Source organism: Anomalospiza imberbis, chromosome 16 (assembly GCF_031753505.1).
Source record: "Anomalospiza imberbis isolate Cuckoo-Finch-1a 21T00152 chromosome 16, ASM3175350v1, whole genome shotgun sequence".
Classification (NCBI taxonomy): domain Eukaryota; kingdom Metazoa; phylum Chordata; class Aves; order Passeriformes; family Viduidae; genus Anomalospiza; species Anomalospiza imberbis.
Window position 1 is genome coordinate 6,899,589 of NC_089696.1, and position 27,343 is coordinate 6,926,931.

The 27,343-nt window shown below is 37.5% G+C and overlaps 1 protein-coding gene across 1 annotated transcript in view; it reads left to right on the top strand.

Moving 5' to 3' along the window:
• Positions 1-27,343, top strand: part of PARN (poly(A)-specific ribonuclease) — a 46,217-nt gene that overhangs the window by 5,413 nt on the left and 13,461 nt on the right. The window contains exons 10-21 of the mRNA XM_068206761.1: positions 1,014-1,056; positions 1,692-1,772; positions 3,589-3,645; positions 4,496-4,573; positions 5,626-5,669; positions 6,146-6,188; positions 7,861-7,936; positions 9,002-9,112; positions 9,198-9,267; positions 15,562-15,617; positions 19,139-19,225; positions 23,577-23,651. Coding sequence (XP_068062862.1) covers positions 1,014-1,056; positions 1,692-1,772; positions 3,589-3,645; positions 4,496-4,573; positions 5,626-5,669; positions 6,146-6,188; positions 7,861-7,936; positions 9,002-9,112; positions 9,198-9,267; positions 15,562-15,617; positions 19,139-19,225; positions 23,577-23,651 — 821 coding nt within the window. The remainder of the gene's footprint in view (positions 1-1,013; positions 1,057-1,691; positions 1,773-3,588; positions 3,646-4,495; positions 4,574-5,625; positions 5,670-6,145; positions 6,189-7,860; positions 7,937-9,001; positions 9,113-9,197; positions 9,268-15,561; positions 15,618-19,138; positions 19,226-23,576; positions 23,652-27,343) is intronic.

Below are 27,343 nucleotides of genomic sequence, written 5' to 3' on the forward strand. Positions count from 1 at the left end.
GTGCTGCTTTATGTGAGAACAGCTGTGTATACTGTGTGTGTGTATTGGAGAGAGAAAGCCAAGCTGTGAAGGTAGCATGGAGCTAATTAAAGCGGAAGAATGAAGTTATTGATTGCCCTTGTGTCCTGACCTCTTCACAGGTCGTTTTCCCCATTGAAGTATTCTCCTGTGCATCAGTGTTTTGATGCATGCAGGGTTTGTGGCATGCTTGGCAAGTGAGATGGAGGCTCAAAACTGTGTGAGGAGTCAGGGTGGAAAGGCACAACAGTGTTTGGAGTGTGCTCTCCAGTACTAATTTTAGGAGTAGCCAGAGAGTAAGGAAACTTGCTAGTTCTGAAGTGGTTGCAGAGTTGTAGTTAGTTTATTATAATGAGATTATGAGAGTAATTGCTATTGGTTAAGGAGGAAAAGGCAATATTCTCTTACTTTTGCTATCAGCGTGATGCTCTTTGGCTCTGTATGTGGTGTTATTTTGAAAATTAAATGTGATTGTAGTGGTGTGATGCAACCCTGTTGCAGAGGTGATGACATTTGAGTTAATAATTCCTACTGAAATCTACTGGTAGCAGAAAGTTCAGGGTTGTTAATAAGTTCTCAAATAAGTGATGTATTAAAGAGATGCAGTCTTCAAAGAAGCTGTCTTGGGGTTTCAAGTAAATGAGAGCATTCTTGGTTTGGATTTCTTGAAAGCAAAGATTCTAGATTGTGATGAAATAGCTAGATGATGTTTACTTAATATCACCAAAATAAGAAATTACAGGTTCCACAGCAATAGCATGGGAAATTATGTAAATGTCAGTTACTGTTAGGTAATGTAAGGAGGCCAATTAAACTAGCCTATTGCTTCAAATTTTGCATTATTAAAATTAAAAAGAAACTTGTAGTAATTCTTTTATACCTAAGACTTATAGAAATAATGAAACATGAAATTACTAAATTACTGTTGTGGTTTCACTATGCTAAATGCCAAATGAATAGCTATTACTATTTACTTTTCATTTGTTTTGATGTAGGTATCCAAAAGGTATCCATGTGGAAACTCTGGAGTCAGATAAGGTAACTAGGACTGTAATTGCCTCTAACATTTGTTCTGTTGAAAGGAAATAGTATTTCTCAGTTTCACCATCTCTCCTGATTTTTAGATCAAACTTAAGCTTTCTTATGCAAATTCAAAGCATTTTAAATTGAATACAGTGAACTAGTTTCTATCTGACCAACATAAGGAGTGTGGGCATGTATTTGTGTGGCTTAATATTTCTTTTTAAACGGATACTAAAAGGTGTTTTAAAATACAGTGGATATGGTGTTCAGTATTAGTGAAAAGCAGGTTGTGATCTTAGAGGAAAACCATCAGCATCTCCTGCTGTGTCCTCACTTCCCCACATAGATCTCTGCTTCAAAAGGTATTTGAAACAAACTATTTACAAGGAAATGCTGGTAATCTTTTTTGAGAAGTAAAAAGCGGGTTTAGGAAAAATTAGGTTTAGTGGATGAAGCAAATACAGCTTTCTAAAATAGGCTTCTGGGAGTAGGTGATAATGTGGTGCCCACAATAGAAACAGCTGCGTTGCCAGGTAACTGCTGCTGAGGTATGACAGTTTTCTTTACAATGTAAATTTACAGAAACTTGCAGCAACCTTAAATCTGAACTTCTCAGAGTGATTCCTCAAACTATACATTTTTTGTTTTAGAAGGAGAGGTATATTGTTATTACTAAGGTAGATGAAGAGGAGCGAAAAAGAAGAGAGCAGCAGAAACAAGCAAAAGAACAGGTAAATACATTCAATTCCATTAGTTTATGTGAGAGTGGAAGCGTGAGAATCTCCAACATCACTCAGCATTGCAAAAATGCGGGATAAGGTTTGGTATTGTTTCCCTTTGGTTTGCTGTGGCTGGCTGAATTTGATTTTCTAAATTCTACCACATTACTTGGACTTTGCAACAGAGCAAAAAGAGTTGCAAGGCACTCTAAAAAACTTTTTAAAAATCAGAATTTGTGGAATACTGAATGAGTATTCTGGAGTAGTGACCACCTCCTTATGTGAATCTCCGCTCTCACAGAAGTGTGGCCGAGTAAGAAGAAACATCAGTTTCTTGCAGAAGCTCTTGAGCGAGTTGTTACATGGTTTGGATTCACAGTGTCCCCTTCTCTCTTACAAAGCTTGCTTGCTCATGGTTGTCTGAGTTAGTGTCCTGTACAATGAATGTGCCATTTCTCATGAGAGCCACACTGTCCACTACTGCTGTGGTAACAAGCTGGTCACACCTGGTGTATTCAGACACTCTCACTTTTTATTAGACTTTTATTTTGCTTACTGAGTGATGCAAATTTTAGGAGGTCATAAGACTTGAATTGTGGGAGTTCCTGATCAAACTCTTGTGGTTTGTGCTTTCATATATCAAGATAAAATCAGTTTGGGTGGAGCAGATAATACTTCTATGCAGAAAGCCTTTTAAGAGGGAAAGAGATATCTAAAGGGACATTAACTAATGTGACATCTTTTTCCAGAAGGCAGGTCAGGAGCAATTTACTACTACAGCAGGGTTTTCTGAAGTGTTTTTAGTGGGGGCATTACTTGCTCAAACTAGCAGCATTCAGAGCTGAACTAAAGGAACAGTGAATATTTTTATTGAATTTTAGTTCTGGTTGAATAAAGACAGGTAACACAAGGCAGAAAGTGCTTCCCTAGACTGGAAAAAGAAAAATCTGTTACAGAACAGTTTGTGCTGTAGTCAGAACCCCCCAAATTAATCAAAAGTCAGTTTATACAACTACAGTGTTACATAATGTGAGTCACACATTATAATGATTCTCCTTGGTTTTGTTTATATAATTAATGAAGAATGTTTCTTCCTCAGTCTCTGTTAGCATAAAAGTACGGTCTGATTTAATAGGAGTGACAGTCAGGATTCAGCCTGTTGTATATGTCCCAATATATGTAAAAAGTACAGCCGAAAATATATAGGTTAATTTTAATACCTTCTGAGCTGTTTGCAGTGTCGTAACTACTGGGCACTCTAGGAGATCATGTGCTGACAATGAACTGACTGCAGCTGATACTGCTCTGGTTGGGGTGAAGTTACCCTTCTTTGTAGCAGCCTGTGTTTTGCTGTGCTTTGCTTTGTGGCTAAAACACTAGTGATACCATCCGTGTGTTTTGTCTGCTACTCAACAGCACTTGCACAGTGTCAAGGCTTTCCCTCCCACCCTCCCTCAAAAGCAAGGATGCTGGGGGAGATGGGCTTTTATTATCCTTATCCTCAAATCATATTGTCTGTCTTTGAATTTTGGGTGAGGGGAGTGAGCAAAGGGCTGCTTGGCTTCTGGCCAGGGGCATCCCAGGACAGCCACTTGTGACTCATCCTACTTGACAGTGAACTAGAGCTACATATAAAATGGAAATTCTGTGAGCAGCATCCTGCTTTAACCTCTTGTGTCTTCCAAATATTGACATTTCCTTCATGGTCTGTTCTTGGCTATATCTGAGAAACAGCTGGAGGCAAACTGGGGGCATCTGGCACTTTGCAGGTACAGTTGTGGCAGTATTTGTATTTATGTCTCACTAATGTAAGAATCTTTGTTTACAGGAAGAATTGAATGATGCTGTAGGATTTTCCAGAGTTGTTCATGCCATTGCTAATTCTGTAAGTTAGTGTGATTTTTAACCTACCTTGGTTTGTAAGAAAAAATTACTAAAAGAAAGGATTCTTTTGCTGTTATATTTTGAAGAAGAAGATGAAATAGAAGTTAAAGTGACATTTTAAGTTTTTGTTTCATGTTTTACAGTGGTTGAGTGTAGTAGGTTAAGTAAGCTCAGACTAAAGAATGGAGTGAAAAATCTTCCTGTAAGAGTCAAGAAAAGCAATTTCTTAGGGCTCTTATGTAAATACGCTGTGGTGATTTTTTTTTTTCTCTGTTCTGAAAAGACTGTGGAGTTTTTTCCTTTTTTTTTTCCTTGACAATTAAAGGTTGTCAAAGAAGGACTGTTATCTTGTCAAATGAATCAAAGTTAGCATTTAAAAAACTGCTTGAGCTTTTTGAAAGAGGTTGCTTGTACAACATCTGTCCTGAAAGATTCTGCACTGTGAGAAGCCAGACCATGCCCTTAATAGCTATTGTATGTTATAACCATAAGGAATATATTGTGTGTTGTTGCATAAGTAAATTGAAAGGTAATGGACTGAGAAATGCCTTGACTTCAGTCTTAAATAGATTACATATGGAAACCAAGTTGTAAGTAGCTGTTCTAGTGCGTCTTCTCAACATATGAAACTTCTGTGAAAGCCTGTGATAAATGGGTGGGAGTAGAGGAAAAAGGAGTGGCTGCTCTGAGAGAATGAAGGAGTATGTGGGGCAGGCAGAGAGCAAATAGGGAGGTTTGATGTGTACTTGTTCCCATGTGCCCGTGGCTGGCATCTGAGATCGGGGTTTTCCATGGGCCTTTGCCATGGCCAGGACTGGAAATGTGACAGACATTTAATGTTGTTTCCACAGGGCAAACTTGTTATTGGGCACAACATGCTGCTGGATGTTATGCACACCATACATCAGTTCTATTGCCCCCTACCTGATGTGAGTAATCTTTTGAGTGTTCAGATGATGGAATAAATGCCTTAATGCATTTGTCTTTTAGTATTGTCTCCACGCTTTCTTCTGAATGGAAGAATTGGTCAGCCTGTGAACAAATGCAGAAAAGTATTTTAAAAAAATCTTTTTGGTACTTCTGGGTTACTGCCTTATTGTCATAAATATTTATGTAGAAAGTTTAGTTGGATTGTTCTCCTTTGCATTTTTAAAATGTTCAAATCAGATGGTAGGATTATGTTTTTTGCTTATGTCAGGTATATTTACTGACTGATGTGTTATTGTAGTTTACAAAATGGGAATGTGTGTTTTTAAAGAATATAGAACACTTTCTAAAATGATAAGCAGTTTTGTAGCAGGATGATGTTCACTGAGGTGAAGTAGTATAATGTCAGAATAATTGGAGAGAGCACACTTTGACTGCAGCAGGGCTGTCTAACAGTTCATGACTGGACAATTCAGTTAAACTAAGCAGTGTGTTGGCACCAAAAACGTTGTCTGAGGAAGCCAAAGGTCTCACTGGAAGGATGGCTCACATGACACTGTTACTTGCAGTCTTAAAGGGCTTGTGGGTGTTTGCGGAAAGACTTGATCATAAGATGGGAAAAAGAAGTTTGGGACCAGTTAGAAAGTTGGAATATAAGCAATTGTCAGTAGTTCCTGTATTTTTGACCCTTGGCAGATCTAAACCTGTAGGCAGTCACTACATTGAAATATAAAATGCTGGGAGCACTTAAGAACTGTTAACTGGGCTGGAATCAGAAGTAGCCTAGGGTATAAAATAGGATAAGGTGTTGACAGTGAGAGAATGTTCTATTACTAATGACAGACAAATCAGAAACACGTAGTGTGTAGTCGTGTGTAATTGCAGGTGGTGTCTATGGTAATGTTGACAAATACATCTCTTACAGTGAGAATTCAGTTACTGTAGCTCACTTTTAGAGGCTGTTTGGATAATTGTAGCTACTGCTCTCTGTCCTCCCGAGATTGTAAACAGTTCACTGACTTGGATTTTATCTTCCGGTTTAATGTTAAATTAGGACCTAAGTGAGTTCAAGGAGGTAACATCATGTGTCTTTCCCCGGTAAGTTCTTAGTTCAAACTTTCAACCATTTCAGTATAGTTTTAGCAAGCTGATGGTTTTTGTCCTAGCCCTGTACTCTAGCTGTTACTGGAAAAGAAATTGGGATCAAGTTAGATAAATACAATTTTTAAAGTAATTTTGAACATCTTTTTTTCAGAAAAGCAGTGCTGTTGGTTCACTTCTTGGCAAAAGATGCACCCTTGCTATTCCCCTGGGTTTGGCATGATGTTTAGTGTTTTGAATCTACACTTCATTTGGAACAAGATTTATTTGCTACTAGTTGTTTGCATCTTTTGCTGTTCCTTGGTTGCTGTCCTTTTTCATGCTGAACAAAGCCAAGGAATGTTTTGGCTGTTCCAAATCCAACAGTAGTTTTCAGTAGGGTGTATCTGTTTCCCAGCTAATACACTAAAACATTTTTTGGCAAAATGGGCATTCTTCTGTTTCAACCTATTTAGCTCTTATTTTGTTTCTAGGTTACTGGATACTAAACTGATGGCAAGTACACAACCTTTTAAGGTAAGTTAATATTATAAAAAGATTTGAAAATACAAAATTGCATTAATACATGTGTATTGAAACACATGATACTTCTTTGTAGAGAAAGATGTCTAATAATATCTTCTGTGATGCTCCTTCCGTTGTAGAAGAATGATTTTTCTTTACCCGTTATCTAAACTTACAGAATTTATAGAATGCAAAGTTTTACTTTACTACTAGTGACTTTTGTTACTTTTGTTTGAAGTTTTATGGAAACTTAGCAGCTTTGGATTCCAAAATATGTAGAGTTTTTGCTAGGTAAAGTATGATTAGTAGATTATTTTCTTCTTGTTAAGTAGAATGTCCCCTCAGGAGATAAAAAAAGTGCTGTTCATGAACAAATTGGATCTGGAGGCTGCTTGTATATTCAAAGCCTTAGAGTACTGTGAATGCTGAAATTAGATTTGTCTGGAAAAATGCTTTATCATCATTAGGTTCTGTTGTGGCCTTTGCTCAGTGGGTAGTCAGCAGGAGGAAAAGAATTACAGGTTTCTCTTAAAATCTCTTACAGCATGAGTTTTATTCGTCTAAATAAGTATTGAGATAAGTGTTCATAAGCTCCTGTTTCCCCACATGCCCTTGAATTAATTAAAAAACATGCTGAGGAAGCAGCATCTCCCTTTGTGCATAGCTCTGTGACTCCAGAGCACAGCTTACAGAAGCACTCTTAAATACGCTTGTAGGTATTGTCAGGTTTGTGTTGCACACTGCTGTGGTAAGAATGGAGGCTTTGGCATTCTGAAAAGTAAGAAACCTCCACAAGTTTTGTTTGGTACAGCTATGTTGATATTTGTAATTCTACGGCAGATGCTTGGGTTTTTAGCCCGTTGTTATGAAACCCAACTTTGGGATGCCAAATTAATGCATCATTTGAGCTTGTTCATTGTACTTGGTTCTTGATAACTTTTCAGTCTGCAGACTCGATGAGTGTAAACAGCTAAGCTTGATTGAGAACCAAAGGAAATTTGGTCCTCATAGATCTCAGACAACTTTAAGAAAGATTGTGTGAGATGTTTTGCTTTCTCTGGCTGTTGATTCTGCATGTTTCCATTGACAACATATATTTGATTAAGGAATTAATTTCTAATACATCGTTGTGGCTTTTTATTTTATGCATATAATTCATCAATAGATTTCACTGATGCTACTTAACTAAGTTAAAGAGTAGGAGCAACTTTCTGATTGTCAGGCTTCTTTCACTGTCTCTGTATTACTTTAAATCAGCAGTATTTACACTTGTAAAACTATTGAAGAATGTCCAGTCAGCAAGCACATTTCAATACTCACCTTGAATGCCTTCAACCATTATGATCAGTATTTAGAATATTTGCCCTGCTGTTTATGCTGCCTTTTCCCTTGCCACATGTACCCTGCATGAAGCCAGATTCAAATAGAAATATTACTTTGGTATAATCCCTCAATAATTCTGAGCAGCATTAGTAAATGCTTATGACTCATTATGATGCAAGTGAGGCAAGGTAACTGAAATTTGTCTTGACACACCTCTGGTGCATTTGTTTGAAATAGGGCTGTGTGTAAATCCTTAGAGAACACAAGGTGGCAGCAGTAAATACTCATTTGATCCTGTTTGATTTCAGTTTCCAGGGAAAATGTGCTTGGCATTGACAATTAATGATGGCTTTTCTTGCAGGAGATCATTAATAATACATCGCTTGCAGAACTGGAAAAGCGTTTAAAAGAGGTTCCATTCACCCCTCCTAAAGTTGGTAAGGATATATCAAAATGCTCTTATTTCTGAAATGTTTTGATTATTTTTGTTCTTGGTCTGAAATATAAATTCCCCTGCTAATACTTAGTGTTTTGATGAAGGGACTTTAAATGAAGGCACTGTAGATACAGTGCAATTATATTTTTAAGTATACCTGGAAATTAATAGGAATCCAGACAGTAAAAGAATGGATGTGTTCAGTGAACAGCAGTTTCTTCATTTTCTAATGATGGAATTTTTTCTTTTAGGTTGATTTTTGGGGATTAATTTGAAAGTTGTTTAAAACTTTCATTTGGTGGTTGTCCTTCAGATCAAAGCCAGAGCACTCCAAGAGGCACTTGGACAAACAAAACCAAGAAAACTTATACAGCAGTGACCAGTCATGTGTGTTCTAGGAATTACTTAAGTTCTTTTAGTAGGAAAAAGGGTTTTTTCTTTGAGGTAATCAAAGGGCAAGCTTAGCTCAAGGTTCTGGAATTCTTCTTAAGTTGCTGATTTAGAAAAGGGAGAGGAATACTGTAGAGTGGAGTATGTTGAAAGGGAAAGTTTCAATGCTTGATCAAAATCATACTTTTTTATATTGCTGAGTGTGCAGAGCATAAACACCAAGTACATTTGTCAATAAAGACATCCTTAAAGCACTTAGTTTAGTCTTCATTTAAATATATTGAAAAATCTGACCTGTCTGGTTAATAGTAAAGCTTTCAATTAATAGTGGTTAACAGTGAAGCTTTCAAGTCTGTTCTCTTAAATGCAAGTCAGGAAAAAAGATACTCTTTGTGGGGAATTCTGCTGTCATTGTCTTAAAATTAATATTTCATTTTGGCTGAGTAGGTCTGGGGACTAAGGGCTTTTTAATAGGAAAGACTTTCCATCTTATGAACCAATTCTTATTTAAAAAACCAAACAAAACTGCTTTTTTAAGAACTTAAGAGAATTCAAAGATTCTGAAAGTTGTATGAACTTCCCCAAACGATGTTATACGCTGACAAAGTAAGCCTGTGGGTAGGCATACCGGACTATCTTTATCCTAGTGTGTTTATAAATGTCTTTTTCCCCTCAGAAAGTGCAGAAGGATTTCCAAGTTATGATACAGCATCTGAACAACTCCATGAAGCAGGATATGATGCTTACATTACTGGACTGTGCTTCATTTCCATGGCTAATTTCCTAGGTACATGTGAAATCTTTTCCAAACCTTCTTCCTGGTGCTCCCTGTAGCTGCTTATTACATACTGAATTTATTCTTCATTCATCAGGTTCATTCCTCAGTCCTCCGAAAAACCATGTGCCTGCTAGATCAAAACTCATTGAACCTTTTTTTAACAAGTAAGTAGTTGTACAAAAAATTCTGCTAAAACATGGAAGTACAACACCAGCTTCAGCAGATGTACCTCTAGCCTTGGAATCAATAGCTAAGTGCATTTTTCTTTAAAATGAAGTTTATTTGGGTTTCTGGTTCATGCTGGTAATGGTGGAGAGGCTATGAAGTAAATACCTTTTCTCTTGAGGAGGATGGTTTGCTTTCTGCTGACCTGTGGAAGGACACTTAGAAGAGTACCTGGACTGCTTTAATGGCCTTGCCATTATTTCTGCAGTAAGCTTTGGAAGTGGTGGAACTGAAGAAAAACTGGTCAGGTGTTCTTTTTGTTGTAGGACCCTCAGTAACTGGTGATAGTGAAAACTGAGTGTGTTCAGCAGTCTGGAAAAACTATAATATCCCTATGGTAATGGCAGTCCAAGTAGCACAAAGCATTGGTATTAACACTGTCAAGTAACCCATTTTTAAGATGGCATAAGAAATACACATGTATGATTTATGGGATGATGCTATGAGCAGCATTTTGCTTTTGAATTGGATCTTCTTGGAAGCTCTTTTAACAAATTGAAGTAAGACTTAGGGAATCTAGAAACCTTTATGCACAGAGTCCATCCTTTACATAATTAATCTGTAGATTTTACCTTAGGAAACTTATAAAGATGCTGCAGTCAGTCACATAAAGGAAAAGGAGTTAAAATTAAAAATATTCTAGTGCTTACTCTGTCTGTTTACATTAAGGAGAAATTCCATCCTTTCAAACCTGTAATAGAGGAGTTGGCAAAATTATTTTTTTAGCTTCAGATGGCCCACACAAATGAGAAAAATCATTGTGATCAGTGGCTTTCACCTTTCATTGTTCTGAAAATCATATCATTATAGTGACAGCAGTTACGTGATTCTCTTGACTCTGACACATGTGAGGCAGTAACTCCATATATTTTAGCAGATATTACAGATATTCCCTACATGAAACATGGACCCACAGTGACTGCTTGATTTGAATGTGAAGGTGAAGATAGAATTGCTCAGCACAAGTTCATTTTAAGATGGGATTGGTCACTAGATTGTTTTCCATAATACCAACACACACATGCCATGTAGTAGGTGACAACTGAGCAGGTTAATTTTTCAATCATTAACCAAAAGTCTTCCTAGAAATGCATATTTGTAACAAGTACAAACAGCAGCTTCTAGAGCTGTCACAATAATAGTACATTAAATTCAAGCTTTTCAAATTAATTGTGTACTTTAAATGTGACATTCCTCTAGAAGTGACATGTCAAAGTTGTGAGAGTGAGTGAGAGGAAGCCTGCTGTGTCTGTTCTACCTGCAGGGCTAACTGCCTGACTGTACAGAAAGGAAGAGTTAACAAACTGTAGGGAGAACAGCTGCCTTTTTTTTCTTTCTTTTCTAAGCAAGAACTGAAAATTACTGTTTGCAAGAAAAGAATGTTTGTCCATTCTGCCATTATTCAGTACTTGTAGCTTCTTGTATCAGAAAATCTATATATTATTTTTAAACTATGGAAACTTGGAAGACTTGCCATGTCTTACTTTCACATGATTTTAGAAGCGTTGCCATATTCTATCTGACATCTGCCACATCACCTGAGTCAGTGCCTAGAGGTGAGACACTGTCACCTTTTCCTTACAGTTAGCAGGCCAAGGCTTGTATTTTTCAAGCTAGTTTTCTTTCTCCTATAATGCAAACTAACAAACCAGAATAAGACTTCTTTTTTTCTTTTCTTTTTTCAAATAATGTTGAAGTACGTGTCAGAAGTCAGAGCTGTGGGGTGTTCAAATGAACAAGTCTTTTGCTCTGTTCAGTCAGTCCTCGCAGGTCTCTGTCTGCAGCACGCGGTGTTTTTAGCACCTGTAGTAGCATCCAGGGCTCTGTAGTTCAGAGTTCCCTAAAGGTCCCTTAGTGAGTGTGTTGCTTCTGGGGCTTTTTGGCAGGTCTGCTCTGGGCTGCCAGCCAGCTTCCTGCTACACCTACTTTTCTTTAGTTTGTGGCCTAGAATCTTTCCCAGGCTGAACATCCTCTCTTCGTGCTGGGGAGAAAAAAAACTATCTTCCTCAGAAGTTCTACCTGATCCTGTGGGCAGCAGTCAGAACAAGGAAACCTTTTCCTTTGTTCTGTAGTCGTGTTCTTCAAGCAAAACACAAACAGTAACCTAAACAAATGAAAGTTACACCTCATATCACAAGTTTTTCCTGAAAGAAGCAAAGCAGAGGAGTTTAGTGTAAGAACACTGTTTTAGAAGCAGTGTTCTCAATTTGAACTATTATCCAGACAGTCTTGAAAATGTTCTTTAAAACAGACCATGATTCTTTGGGTTGCTTATAAAGTCTTAATTTCAAGATATCTGTGTATTAGATGTCAATACTTAGCTACAGTTTAGTGATTAAACCTTCATGTCATTGGTAGGATTTTGGAAATGTTTCCTGTTTCAATGGGCTTGTCACTAATGTGATTTAAATTAGTAAATTTAAAATTAGAAAATCAAGCTTTGATTTTTATGAACTTAGCTTTCCAATGAAGATAATACTTTTTTCAAGAGTAATTTTGATGTCTTTCTTTATGTCAGCAAAATTATGGAACTTCCTGGCTGGCTGTTCAAGAATGAAGGCCAGGATATACGTTAATGTTCGTACAGATTAATGATGAACATAGGTAAAATCTTTAGTTTTAGGGCTTTTGTGAGAGTGGAACTGATTAAAAACAGATTTTCCCTTAGGGTTGTTTAGCTCTTTTAGGCATAATGCAGTAAGTTATATGATAAACAACTCAATAAGGCAGAAATTCCAGAGATGCATTTCTGTAATCTTTATGCTTTATTGTATATACAACATCTTTGAAAAATCCTGTTTGTCTGCTGTGAGTAATCCCCACTGAACATTTATGAGTTGAGATGATGAGACTCTTTATTGCAGTATCTAAACTTTATGTGTGTAATTTGGATACTGTTATTGTCTCATCTACTTTTGAGTTGGTTTGAAATTTTTTGACTGATTTAGGGGCAACGGCTCTTCCATATCTTCCTGCCCCCACCAAATACCCCTCACAAACTTTTAATGACAGTGTTCTTTTGTATCTCCTTGGGTTGTTTGAATGCTGTTTATGCTTTTGATGTAGCTGGAGGCAGGGGGTGGAAGAGGTGTAGAGAAACGAGAACACCATGTTTAATTGAGCTGAATACCATCGTGGTCTGTAGAAATACAAATTAGCTTAGAAATGTTTTTTATACAGTGGATATCAGAAACCAAAATCCATGCAGATCACTTGGGTTTGTGCTATATTTGTAGAAAGTTTCTCATAGGGAGCTATGTTCTCTGGCTTGTATAGGAAATTCCTCAGCTTTTCTATATTAATTTACTTTTCTTTGCAAAATTACTGCAAAAGGAGATTGGTGTGTTTTTCTGACCAATAACTTCCCACCCTCAGTGTAGGAGTAAACAGTTGCTGTTCTTGTGCTTGCAGCCACGTGTGGCTGAAGTAGTCACTGACCTGGACTGGTAAACTGAGCTGGGTTAAAAAAAATCGTTTTTCTTTTTTCAGCTAGATCAGTTTCTCTGCACAGTTCACCACACAGCTGTGAAAACTTTCATCCTAGCTCAGTGCAGAGGAACAATGTTGACTTCTTGAGACTATTAATGCACTGCTGTGACTGGTACAGTGATGGCCTTCCTTGCCTCATTTTATTCAACTTGCCACAGGAACAATTGTTTTCCAAGTAGCTTCCTCAAAATACCTCATAGTTCTTATTGAGAAATGGATATCTGTCCTCTGTGTGATCTGGCTGTAGTCCCTAAACACTGCAGGAAATAGCATGTTTTTAGCTTGGTCTACTTAGCTTTTAAAGAAATACAGCTATGACACTGATTTTTTACAACATTAACTCACAACTTCATGATTTGAGCTAATTTAATATAGAGTTCATGCTGTCATACAGAAAAGTCTTGTTAATTTAAATGTTCTGCAGATAGATGAGGAATCTTAGAACCATAGTTATGGATACTTAATTATGGATTATGTTGGAGCTCAGTGTTCATAATCCATGTGGTGTAACTTAGTGCTACAAGATGCAGTTTCTTCTGTTACACACCTGAAGTGCACTTAATACTAAAATCAGTATTTAGACTACAGGGAAAGTATGTGTGTTTGTGTGTGTGTATGTGCTGTTTAGTGACCTAATTGGCCAAACAAATAAATGTAGGATTTGTCTCGGGGGATAAAACTGATCCTAATTAATTTCAGGTACATGTATTTTTTTGGCACAAGGCTGTTCTTGCGGTTGGCCACTGTATTGCTTTCCTCAATATGATAAAACCTGGGGGAGAGAAGTTTAACTAGTCTTCTCCCCAGAAATTTTTGTTGTGTTTTTAGTAGACTTCATCTTTATTTTTATGAAAACCTACAAAATGTATTATTTGAGTGCTTTAAAAAGTAGTAGGTTCCAAGAACTTGGCAAAAGTTTGTTCAGATAACTCAGCTTAAAACAAACCTGCCTTTTTTAAAAATAAAACCTCCCACTTTTCCTGTCCTGGCATGGATGGTGGACATCCTCTATCCAGCAAAGACTAAACTGCTTTTACTGACCAGTAGAAAATATGTATTTAGCCTATTTAGGCTGTGCTTATCTTCTGCACTGGGGACTGAAGAGAGCTGTATCTCTTACTAACAGTGACACCGACATTTCAGATGAAGATGTAAGCACAAATCAAATGTAATAAATCAAATTGAGCCTCTTCTGGCAGTCTGCAGTCCAGCTTACTGGCAGAGCACAGATCCCAGTTCTTTTCTGCCCAGCTGGTGCCCTGTTATGGTGCTATGATCCTACCTAATGTCTTCCACCAGAGTTGGAATGTAGTCACATCCCTTCTATTGCTCCTTGGAGGATGTGTCCCATGCTCCCTTTTTGTTTTCCCCTTCCTTTAATTCCATAAAAGATACCCTTGTAGTGGGATCCCTGTGCCTCCTTGTTTTCTGGGTGCAGCCACTCCTGTCCAGTTTAGACAGACAGCTGTGTTGAAGCCAAGTCCACAAGAGGATGGCACCTAAGGCCATAAAAAGAAACTCTGGCTTCCTTGTAGAATAACTTCATTACTTGTGCTGTGCTGGAATGGTTGAAGTTGCTGAAGTTAATTGGTGCAGATGTTTATAATTGTTATTGATAACGTTCCTTTTAGGTGCTGCAGTGCTCAGGGGGATGCAGTGCCTGTTAGACTGTACCTTTCCTGAGACTCAGAAGATAAATTAGGTGGGACAGTGTGTGGCACAACTGGTGCCAGTTCTCACACCCTGTGGCTCACGTGTGAACCTGCCATACAGTACATTTTACTCCAGTGTTTGGGTTTTTTTCTTTTTCCTATTTGTAGCAAAACCAAGTTAACAACTACATTTCAGTAGACTTACCAGTGACACAGGGAATCATAAAGGCATGATATTCTAACTCTTAGGAACTACTAGTGAGTGTGGTATGATACAAATAATGTCTAGGGAATTACAGAGTAGTCTGTATACTTAAAAAAACTCAGTTGTTAGTACTTAGTTAGTACTTAGTTGAATGCTGTAACTGCAATCGGATAAGCATTTTAGAAGCTTTTTAAAGTTATGATGAAAAAGTTATTTGTTTTAGCCTTCTGGTGAACACTATACACAGCAAGTGTTTCATAACATCAATGTGGCATCTGTACCTATGACAGGATTTTAAGCTGTTCATCCTACTTTGGAAGGAAATAGTTTTCACAGCTGAGTAAGAGCTTTTATTGAAAGCATTTTTTGAATGTTCTGAGAAACTTTCAGATACATGTTGAAGAGGAAGAGACTCATTCCAGTTATCTCCAAAGTCGTCATGATGGCTTTTGCAGTTTTAGGGTTTTAAGATCCATTCTGTCTAAAGCATGTTGAAGTACTCAGAAAATGGGGGCATTTGTGTGTATTTAGAATGACGGCAGCGTTTGCACTACCCGCTGCGCAAGGGGCTCTTACTGCACAGAGCTGCCACTTGTTAAATGTTCCTTCCCTGCTCATACTTATTGCTTCCAGCAGTAAGAATTTGGGCCTTTTTTGGCCTTGTTTTCTAGAATAAGTATGATTCCTGGCATGATGCCAAGTAGGTTTTGAATCTGGTGTTAGATAAGAGATTGGGCTTAGAGCATCTGTTTTGTTTTAACATACCTTAGGATAAGTTTGGGATGGTTAATTCTGCTTCTTTAAAAGAAACATGTAAAAAAAACTATAAAAAGGAAAAGATCTTCAGGCAGAAATTTGCTAATGGTTCTTTTCCATTTTGCTTCTAGGCTATTTCTTATGAGAGTAATGGACATACCATATCTCAATTTGGAAGGACCAGACTGTAAGTAGCTTCTTTAATTGCAAAAGCAGTACCATTCTGACAGACTTCCTGGAGAAGGAAGTGTAAAGATTAATTATGTATATCTAAAGCAAGGTTATCAGCATATCTATCAGCTGTGTTTAGGTTATTAGCTACTTATGAAATTATTTAAATGTGTCTGCTCCCTTGTTTTCCTTTTAACAAAATAGTAAACCCAGAAATTCTTCAACTTTGACCAGAGAATCTGCATTATAAAGGGGGCTGATGAGAACAAATTAAGATAATGTTACTAAATGAGAGAGTTTGAAATTAACAGCTTTATTGTTATTTTGGGTTACTATTCTTACGTACCATATCACGTAAAAAGTGGGATCTTAACACTGTCCTCTCACCCCAGCAGTAAATACAGAACTAGTGAATAGCAAATAGTTCTGAAAATCTTGTGGCCACTTTGTTTCTCAATTGCCATGCAGTAGTACCTCTCCTTAACTTCAGCCTAAACATCAGGATTCTTTTGCCACATGGGATTATGGTAATGGAAAAATATTACTTAAAACATTTCTGCCTTTCTGGTTATTTCAGTTTACAGACCTGGAGCTGTAATTAGTTGATCATATATTTAAATTAAAATAGATTCTAGTAATGAAAATGTCCTTACTGTTGCGGGATGTTTCATTATTAGGGGGAAAACTTTGGATGAGGGTTCCCACTGATGCCTTGACTTAGGAAAATGTGAAGCCCTGGAGGTCAGTCTGGTCTTTGATTAGATAAAAGCTTAATTTTATATTTAGGAGTCAGATACACAATGTCTTGAAAATTTTACCCATTTGGAAGCAGTACTGACGTGGACACATTCTTGCATCGGAAAGCTCAAACTGGAGTGTGACTCTATTAGATGCCAGGGTAATAGTAACAGAATGCAGTTCTAGAGAGATGGAAGCAACTGCTGGGGAAGAATATACATGCTGTAAGGGCATAAATGTAATTTTAAATTCAGTTAGGTGGTCAGATCACTGAGCTCTGGCTCTGCTGGAATGGTAATCTAATTACATTGCATCTTCCTTCCCCAACTGTTTGATACTTCGTGGAAGAATGGGTAAATACTTTGGGTCATTGAGAGAGTGCCAAAGCAACTAATTTGTAGAGATGCTACTTCCACTTGCTGGCCAACTTACAGGATTGTTTTGATACTTTGCCAAGAAGGGTTGCCAAAAAAGAGTCTGCCTCTGAAAGTCTGTCTCTTTTATCTGAAAGCCACTCCTGTAGAGCAGACTGATGCAGATATTCTAGGAGAACCTGAGCCAAGGAGGCTTTCTAAGCCTCAAAACAGAAAGCATTGCAGGGGTGGCAAGTTGGGCTGGCTGTTGTAGCCGCTGTAGTTGCTGTTCCGAGATGTAAACACCACTGTAGGTTGAGGTAGCAGTCTGTGGTTGTCTGTGGAGGACTGTTTTGCAGAGAAGCAAAGACACCTAAAGAGAACGGCCAGGTTTCTGTGGGAGGTGCACTTGGAATCTGTATTTTTGAAAAAGAGATGAGGCAGAGCTGACTAGGTGACTGTAATTTGTATGTTTCTGTTTGTCATGTAGTGAAATAGCAAGTTTGTGCAATTTTCCCTGAAATAATGGACTTCAGTAGCATGTGCTAAATTAAATAGTATTGACTATGTGAATGTGACTTTCATCATCTTTTGTTACTGTGTGTTAAAAACTCATTTAAAATAATGAAGTTGCTGCACAAAATTACTGCAAAAAAAGAAAATCAAAAGAATCAAATACTTTTCACCTGAGTAGGGAGAAGTTAGAGATTTTAACAGCAGATTTCCTGTGAATTTAAGAATAAACAGAGGAAGGTTAGGAATAATTTATTTTCTCTAATCAGTATAAAAGGGCTGTAATATCTGAAGCTGGAGTTGTTCATGCTATGATTTTCTGCTACTGGATTACAAATAATTTAACTATGAGTTACTCTCTGTTCAGTAAGCTCTACAGCAGCAATTTGATCTGTTGCTAGTGGGGTTTTGCTGTTTGACTTGTATAATGCAAAATAATTGAATTTTAGTCCTTAAAAAATGTGTCCTTTTTGTTTAATTAGCAGCTTTAGGGAACAGGATTTCACCTGTGCTCATGAAGGGATTGCTTTCCTTAACTACTTGTGTCTCTGTGTCTCTTGTGAGAGTGCCTGACTGCACTCTCATTGCTCATGTACACCTGTGATTTATTATTAGAGAGTTTCTGGTCTACTCAGACTACTCCACTTGTTTAGGTGAAACAGGTTAAAACACTTAGCAATAACAAGTGGCTGATAGTCTGATTTTGAACACCTGCTCTATGAATGAGATACACCTTGAAAAGCTCTCCAGTTTTAATGCTGAAAGCTGAGGAGATTAGAAACTAGAAAAGTTTGTATTACAGAAGAATTCAGGAGGGTAAGTCACTAATCATTCATTAAAATGAAAAACAGTCCCTCTGTCTCTATACCAAAAGAGAGATTTTCCTGAGATTGTCACTCCGTGGTCAGATTAAAATCTGATCACATCGAGCTGTGTGTAGTTAACCCTTGAGTTATCCTGAACAAACTGGAGCACTGCAGTGCAAAGTGGAGCGCTCAGGTTTAACGCTTCAGCCTCTGTCATCAAACATAACACGACATGTAAGATTTAGCAATGTGTCACACAGAACAAAATAGATCTCTGCAGATACCTGTGGAAAGGCTTAATGATCTGCAGATAATTTTGTGGGAAATTGTGAAATATTTCAGTATCTTTGTCTCTGAAAATACAGTGTTCCACTTGTTTCTTTTTAAAATATGATAGGAATTCACAGGTTATTAAAGCTCACATCTGTAGGGAAAGGGACTTCAGATAGGAGAAGTGTGTAAAAGTAAGATACATAGTAATAATTTCTGCTGAATTCTTACGTCTTCCAGCAGCTTGATATGGATTCTCTCTCTCAAATTCACAAGCCTTCAAATGACATTTGATATACAATAAAGACTTCGCTGCACTTTAGATGTTGGCCTTGATGAGCTGTCTTTTTCTTTGGTGTAGTTTTCAGTGATAATAAAAAGTGTGTCTATTCTAGCTTGTATCTAATATTATAAGAAAACTGAGTTGAACATTGTTTCACAGGAAGTTTTTTATTAACAGAAAAATGGCAAAAATGGAACCATTGCTAAGAATTTTTTAAAGGTGGAGCATGAAGAGGTTGTTGATTTTTTTTTTTTTCTTTTTTTTTCTGTCCTTGAACTTGGTTTGGTGCAAGGGATGAGAAGGAGGACTACATTTGTGGACATTTCCCACTGCAGGAAATGCCGTTTCAATTTCTCAAGCAGATGAGCTAGTAGGATTTAGTATATCTTTCATGCCTTAAGTGCAGGTACATTCTCACTGTACCTGATGCAGTGTCATAAATCTTGGCCTGTTTGGTTATTTAAAAAGGAAAGGAAAGAAAAAAGCTATATGACCACATTAGATGACTGTTTTAGGATATTCTAAAGATACTAGCAGTGACTCTTATTTTAACAAAAGCATTTTTGTTTTGTAGTGCAGCCCAAACGAGATCATGTTCTTCATGTTACTTTTCCCAAAGAGTGGAAGACTAGTGACCTTTACCAGCTTTTCAGTGCCTTTGGTGAGTGATACAGTCTGTCTGTTTTTTGGTTTTGTTTTGTTTTATTATCATTAACAAGTTAAACTTCTGGTTTGTTTTGTTATTTTTAGTCTGTGGGTGCAGACTTATTCCTAGTGTAGGTAATGATGAATCTCTTTTTGTAATTTTTGGATTTGGTGTCCTGTGAACTTTGTAAAGATGTGTTGAAAATTACTGTTCTTGTTAACTGCTCTTTAGAAATCTTTATCTGGTGCTTGTTGAATATTGTGGATCTTTTATTCCTTTATTTACAGCCTCTCGTGAAAGGAGAGTTTATATAGGTGGAAAAAGGGAATGGGGATTGGTGTGAGGTAGATCGAGGCTTTAGGAACAGGGTTCATCCTACAGCTGATGTACAGCCAAACTCTAGCATATGGGAGTCTAGGCAAGCAAGCAAGCTTGAAAACAACCAATTTGATTTCTAGACTGTGAACACCATCCAAGTGAGAAGAAACAGCAAAAAGGGTAGTTAATAACTGAGAACCAGTAGTCCTGTTGTTGCTCTACTAAGCAGAAGTGTGAAGTGTAGGTACCTGGACAGCTGAACTAATTGATGGTGGTCTCCTGCTCCTTATCTCTTGTGGCTTGGTTCTCTCTCTGTGCAGGTCTCTGGAGCTGCATCAAGCTCCCTCAGTTCTTTGTGAGCATTCAGTCTTCACTGCAGCCGGGGCCAGTGCAATGGATAGGATTTAAAAGCCCCGACTGCGAAAGGTGGAACGCGAGAAGGTAGCACTGGCAGGGTTCTCCGGAGCTGTTCCAGGCCAAGAGCGCGGTTTGGACTCGGGTCCCGGCGGGTTCTGCCCCTCAGCCCCGCCGCTTCCCGTGCGTGGCGACGGCCGCCGACGCCAGGGGCGCGCTCACACACCGCTGAGGGCTCGCTTTGGCGCTTGCCGGTTCCCACACTCCTCCAGATTTTAGAGCTGAATGTTTTCATATTTCCATTTACAAACTCCAGGTTCGGTAATTAAGCTGTATATTTTTAAAGTATTTTTGCCACAGTATCTCAAAACAAACTGCAGATTATTCCTTTCAAAATTCTGGAATACAGAAGTACCCCTGCTTTTCCAGTTGTAAGGATAGGGGCAGAGTGGTACAGCGCGAGGTTGAGTGATTTGCCAAAACCTAAAAAAAAAAAAAAAAGGCAGTAACAGACATGAATTATCCTAAGGTATTACATCAGTTAAAGCAAAGTGTCTTGAAATTAAGCAGTATTAGTCAAATTTTACAGAAAAAATATTTTAGAATGAATTGAAGGAGAGTTATAATCTTCCATGGGCTTCTAACAAAATATGGTGAAACAGCTGAAAGGGCTGCAGTGTCACACTTGGAACTGGTTTACATTTGCTACTCTAGAAGGGATGTTCATGATTCTGAAATCCTTCAGGACTGCTGCATACCAAGTGGACACCTGTTCATGCAAGATGTTTTTATAGTCTCAGGGGTGAATGTAGTTTCACTGTACAAGTACTTGCAGCACTATTCAGTCCCTTAGAAGACTTTAGATTCTTAAATTTGCATTGTTTATTTGGTCATGCTGATGTGAAAAAGGAAGTAATTAAAATATGATTTGCTGGAATACAGCTTTAGTGTACAGCCTTAAGTTCTACTTAAATTAGTGTCTTTGGGCTTTTGATTAAAACTCATACTATCAAAGTATTATAAAAACTACTGCTTAATTGCCAGTAGCAGTCATGTAGGAAATGTACAAGAACAGAGTATAAAAAGGAAGATGTTTCAATGATATAATCCATCAGTATGATTTTATTCTGTGGATTTAATCTTGTATGCATATTTGAGCTAATATATGGAGAATTTTCAAATTTCTTTATAAAAGAAATACATTTTACTTGCAACCTGCATGTCATAGTCCACCAGTGCCACCACCAGTGGTATTCTTCAAAGTATTGAAGACTTGATGTATTCTAGAAGTGCAGAGAGAGAAATTTCCTGGTTTATGCTCTAGAGCTGGTGTTCCATTACATTGCTGTCCATGGCTTATCTGCCCTGGCCTTGCAGTGAGCTGGCACAGGGCTCTGGTGATTGCTAAATATTGTACTGCAGCTGCATTTGCTTTCCAGATCTTTATTTGCATTTCACCGTACTTTTGAAATGCACAATATTTACTGAGTGCTTAGCAGTATTGCTGAATGATTTAATTTATTAATCTTATCTCTCTTAAATTCTTACTTCTTAATTTTTACTTCTTAATAATGATGAAATGTGGCAGTCTGAAGAGAACATTTCTTAAGCATGGGGAGTTGCATAAGAGCATTTGTTGCGGTTTGCTTCAGATTGGAACTCGGTGTCTGCTATTTAATGTTTGACTTTTAATTCTGTATTTAAAATGTATAAATCTGAGTATAAAAGCAAGATATGTTGGCAGGTGTTGAAACCCTTTATTAGCTAAAAATACAAAGTCAGAAGTCATATGGAATGCATCAGCCTTTTTGCAACAATAAATAAGGATCTGATACTGAAATGATGTGCCACCAATAGGTTGGATTTTTATTAATTTATTTTTATTTGGCACTTAGTGAAAACATGGACACTGAAGTCCATTTGAACAGTAGCTGAATTCCTTCAGGAGATTTTTTTTTTGCCTGTCACTGATCTTCTTTCTTATTTTATACTGAGGGCACTATTGCAAGGTATTCAGGAGAACTTTTCTTTCTGATCTATCTTTCAGTGTGCTCAGGAAGATTGAAATTAATAAACTGCATATATAGGAAAGAGACACAATCTGGACAGCATTTATCTGTTCCAGGGTTACAACAGAATATGGTCTCAGATGTTTGAAATGATTGTTTAGAAAATTGTGTAATTAGTAATACAGAATTGGAGAACTTCATACATAAATTAATTTCAGAGCAAAGACTTACCAATGCATTTAGAGCAATATGAATTTGTACAGTAATTTCTGTCCTTTAAATGAAACTTCATGTTGGGGTCCTACCAAATTGCACTACAGTTCTGAGCTGCAGTCACAAGTCAGCTTGGGCCTTCCTTGTGTTGTGAAATATTAGTGTCCTGCCAAAAGGATGTTCTCCCTACACCAAAGAGCCTTACCCATAGGCAGCAAAGTTCGGTGTTCTTCAAAGGCAGACTTATTAGAAATTGAATTTGTGTGCCCTAAAAAATGTCTAAAGAAATTCTAACTTCATGGTGTAGGCTCATCTTAATAGCAGCCTTAGCCCTTCAGTACAGGGAGATGTCAGAAACCATACTGAATTAATTATGGTTTTGGCAGTGATCAAAATAATTATAACTTAAACTCCTAAATAGCTGGCTACTCGAATGTATAGCATGCGAATGAAATCTATCTAGGCTTTTTTTTTTTTTTTTGTAATTAGAAAATCTGTTTATAATCTGGCTGGATTTCAGAAGAGACTTCTATAACCTTGTAACCTGTAGACTAAATTAGATTTCAATAGATTAAACAACTGAGAATAAATGTATTTTAAGCCATTTTGCATCATTGTTTTTAACCTTGTAATGTCTGAAGGTTAAATAGTGGTGTAACATTATATATAACTTGATTTTCTAGTCTAAGTGAAAAAATTGCACCAATTTTCAATATCTGAATTGTACTAACAGTAAAGCACTTTGATAAGGACAGGAGATGTAAGCACAGGAGATATAAATGGATTTCAGACTATAATAAGACCTTGTGTCTGGAATGGGGATCCTTTCCTCTGCTTTTGCTTGATTATGAGCTCTTTTAGTGCTAATGTGACATTTTAAGCCATTCACATAGAAAATGCTCTAACTGCTTGATGAATAGAGGGACTTATTTCCAGTCACTGTTCCATTGTAACAGCTTCCAAATGAGGTCCGTGATTTTGTGCATTTGTGCTCATATTGACTCAAATTAAGTTTTTAGTTCACATCCAGGAAATGATGTGTAGTGGGATTCAAACAAACCAGAGTTTGAATATTTGGTGTCCCAACCGTGGAGTTCTCCATTGGTGTGATCAATCCTCTACCTACCCCTTTCAACTGGAATTTATCATCACTCAAAGAGCTGTTATTTATTTGAGTGAAGGGCTGAAATTCCCAGAAAATCACTTCAATTTATTTTGTAGACTCATATAGAAGCCATGAAGTGAGCTTGTGAGGGTCTGGAGGTATACAGGATGCTCATGCTGCCCTGACTTTCTGAACAGTTCCAGGCTCTCGTGCAACTGGGTATGAACTACACATCTGTAGAGTGGACAAAAGCCTTCTCAAGTCCAGTTACTCTTTGTTGGCTTTTTTATGTCATGGCATATCAGATAAAAATCTGTGACTGAGTCTAAAATAAAAATAGTCATAAAAATTTCTTTTGCTTTTCTAGGTAACATTCAGGTTTCGTGGATTGATGATACATCAGCATTTGTCTCATTGAGCCAGCCAGAGCAAGTACAAATAGGTGAGTGTTGGATTTACTTCAGCCTTAATACTTTAACTGGCTCCTGCAAAATGCTCTGAGCCAGCAGGGCCTGTGATTCTAAGGCAAAACCACTGACTTGCTTGGAGGAACTGGACTTCCACAGCAGCAGCACATGTGTGGCAGCAAAGATAAGCCCAAACTGGACTTGCTCTAGAGTTTTGTGTTTCATTCCATGATCTTCCAAGTACCTAAACCTGTAGGTAGAATAGTGCTGGTTTCTTCACTTGGTGCAGTATTTGTTGAGGCTATTTACTGTTACTTTGCACAGAGTATAACTACCGAAGACTTTTGTGGTCTTCACCTCCAAGTACCCTTTGGACTGGTACACATTTAGTTTGGTTTACATTTACAAGGAAGAAATGCAGTGAGAAGCCTTTTGGAGCATTGTAGAACACATGCAAAATAAGAGTGTCCAAAGAGCCTGGACTGCTAATGTGTCTGCAGTCTGTGTATGAACAATGTGCAGTCTCTCCAGACCTAAGTTTTTAAATTTTTATTTGAACATTTGCAAATATTGCTGTTAGTTATGTGGGAAAACTGTCTTCTTGGTGTGTTGGGTTGGTTTGTGGTTTGGAGATTTTTATGTTGTTTTGGGGGTGGCTTTGGGGTGGAGTTTTTTAAAGATTTTTGATTGACTGTAGTTGAATCCACAAGGTCTTAGTGGTTTCTCTAGTTCTTTTGGGCATTTATCTGAGTTCTGACCAATAACCTTACTTCAGGGAACAATGGCTGGAAGCAGGCCATTATAGATGATCATTTGGGATATGTTCTGGTAGTGTCACCCCCATTTACTGAAATGCTTGCATCAGATGCTGTGGGGCCAGTGAGAGCAGCAGTATATGTAGCACTTCTGGTTAACTGGCTTAAATTCTGTTGCACTTAAGAGCTATTCAGACAGAATTCCCACGATTAAAAAAAGAAATAAAACAGATTAAAAACCCCCACTCAGTTTACCATCATCTATCCTTACTAAGCTCAAATAAAGAAGCTTTAAGGGTCTGGATATACAGTCAGTGCATCTCTGTAGTTCCTTATGAACGTCATGGGAGTGTTTATCATACTTCTTCATACATCCATAGCTCTGCAGAGGATTTTGAGGGCTCACCAGCAGCCTCCTTACAGCAATTGCTCCATAGCAGCCACAGCCATTGTTTCCTCATCCATATATAGATATGAGAATGAAATAACTTCTAATGAGAAGTTCCAGATAAAGAATTATGTCAATTAAAGCCTTCTTAGATACTGATACCGTAAATTCCCCACTGCTGTTACCTCAGGTACTTATCCATTGTCTAAATGTTTGGCATATCCACTATCACCACTACTTTTCATTGTTGTTGTTAGGTTGGGTTTTTGGTTTTTTTTGTTCTGCTTTTGTTATAGCAACTACATATTTTGGAAAGAACTGAATGTCTGCAGAATATTGAAGCTGAATCTTTCTGGCACTGCTCTGTCTTTTTTTGTGCTTTGACAAGCAGAGAGGCTTTTTCTGTGCTGGGAAATGTTATTTGTTTGAAAGCTCAGGTGATTATAGTCTTTCATAGATTTTTATGAAATCAGGTTAGTAGAAATTCATATACTGAAAGCAGTAAGCCAACCAAGCGGATAAATTAAAGCAACCTCAATTACCAAAAATTATATGATTTTTACTGTAAAATTGCTTAAAATTCTTGGTATTTCGTTGATATGGGTTTTGTTTTTTTTTCTGTAATAAATGCATTTTAAAATCAATTCTGGTATTCTAGTCCCTGCTCTTAAATTCTTTAATGAATTGTTTTGGTAATAAAAGTCACTGTTTGTACTTGTGATTTAGTGAGTTACACTTAAGTGAAGAACCTAGGAAAAACTATAATGTGGCCTGGTTTTTAACCTGTTCCTATAAATGTCTGCATCTTCTGGACTTTTTATAAAGTCCATTTGGAGGACTGTGAAACAATAGGAATATAGGGCAAGATGTTGCTGCAGGTATACTTCTATGCTTACCTGTTATAGAGGTTTCTGACATTGAGCTGCTATTAAAACGTTTAATTAAGAAAACACAAGTGCAACAAGAACATTTATGGGACATAAACGGATTGAGGACGTGAAAAGTGTATGGAAGTTTCCCCTAAAGTGTTCAGATTTCCATTACAGAGGAGTCTGAGTCCTGTAAAAATATCCAGACTTGCTTTGCATCTTTTTAATAAGGAAATTGTGTGTGAATAAGCAATGAAAATGGGACTGATGTTATGATTATCTGTATGTAGTGTTAACTGATTTGGATCTGTCAGATTCTGAAACCCTGTTCACATCTGGGAGGTGTCTTTATTTTTCTGTGGCAGCAGTGGTTCAAATACTGAATATTTGGTTGAACTAGGATGAAATTAGAGACTTGAACAGCAGATCACTTAAAGACTGATCTGCCATCGTCCCTTGATGGGCATGCTCCACATAACCAGTCGATGGATCTGCCTGATTTCTTAACAATTTTGTTCCAATGCCTTTTAAATTTGTTCAGCTTCATAGGTGTTACAAGAGAACCTGAAATATGATTTGTCTGAATGACTAGTTTTCTGTAACTGTATCTATGGGTAGTATTGAAATGGTGATAGTTGTCTTTCATATCTCAAATAATTAGTTATCATGCGTAACCTTTACAAATGGCAGACCTCTCAAAATGTGGCACTTTGCATAAGCTGTTGCTGCTATGCTGTGCTGTTTTGGTTGTTTCTAGCTCTCCTGGCTTCAGTATTTTAAATGGGCTAAAAACTTGTTCATCAGCATCCTGGGAATATGTCGGATTTCTCACAGATTCAAAAATCCATTTTGAATATGTAGGGAATAAAATATATCTCTTCATCCCCCAGTGCTCTCTAAGACAATGTGCTTGAGTTAGGTAATATCATGGAAGGTAACCATTAAAACCTAGTCCAAAACTGATTGATAAAATATTGGCCTGTAAGATTTTCTGTTTATAAAGTATACATTTGATTAGCTGAATTTAGCTAATAAGCAGCTCTTCGCATTTCACATGGTAATCAGTAGTGTTTATGTTGCCAGGGAGAATGTGCATTCCAGTGTTTTAATTGTTATAGTGTTACCCTGAAGGACCCATAAATCTTTGCATAAAATAAAAAGACTTGTTTTCTCTTCCACTTTATTTCCTCTGAAAAAGTAAGTAGGGAAAAGGGCAGTATTTTTATAGGCAATTTTGGAGCTGCTTCTAACTTTCCAGCTGAATATGGCATGCTTTAAAACACACAAACAAGAAATTTTGGGAAACAAGAGTCAGATGCCCTAAACGTCTCATTTTGTTGCTTATGATAATGTCCAAGAGTCTTCACTTTATTTGGTTATTCATGTGACTCTCATGCTGGCAGTCTGTCAGATTTGTTATGAGTAAAAAAGGCTTGTTCTTGTATAAAATCATATTTACACACTCCCTATAGCTTGAAGTGGAAGCTGCAGCAGGACAGATGCTAGGGAGCAGTCACCCTGCCATGCCTGTGTCTGTGCAAGCTGGGCCTGACCCTTGCCAGGGGAAGGTTCTTGGCTTCCAGTGGGCTCTGTGTCACTCTTACTGTTGGGCTGCCACAATGTCATCTTGAAGACAGTAACAGGATCATGAAAGTGGTGGTTTAGATGGCTCTGATTTGTCTTAACTTTTTGCTATATGCTGTGCTGTAAACTGA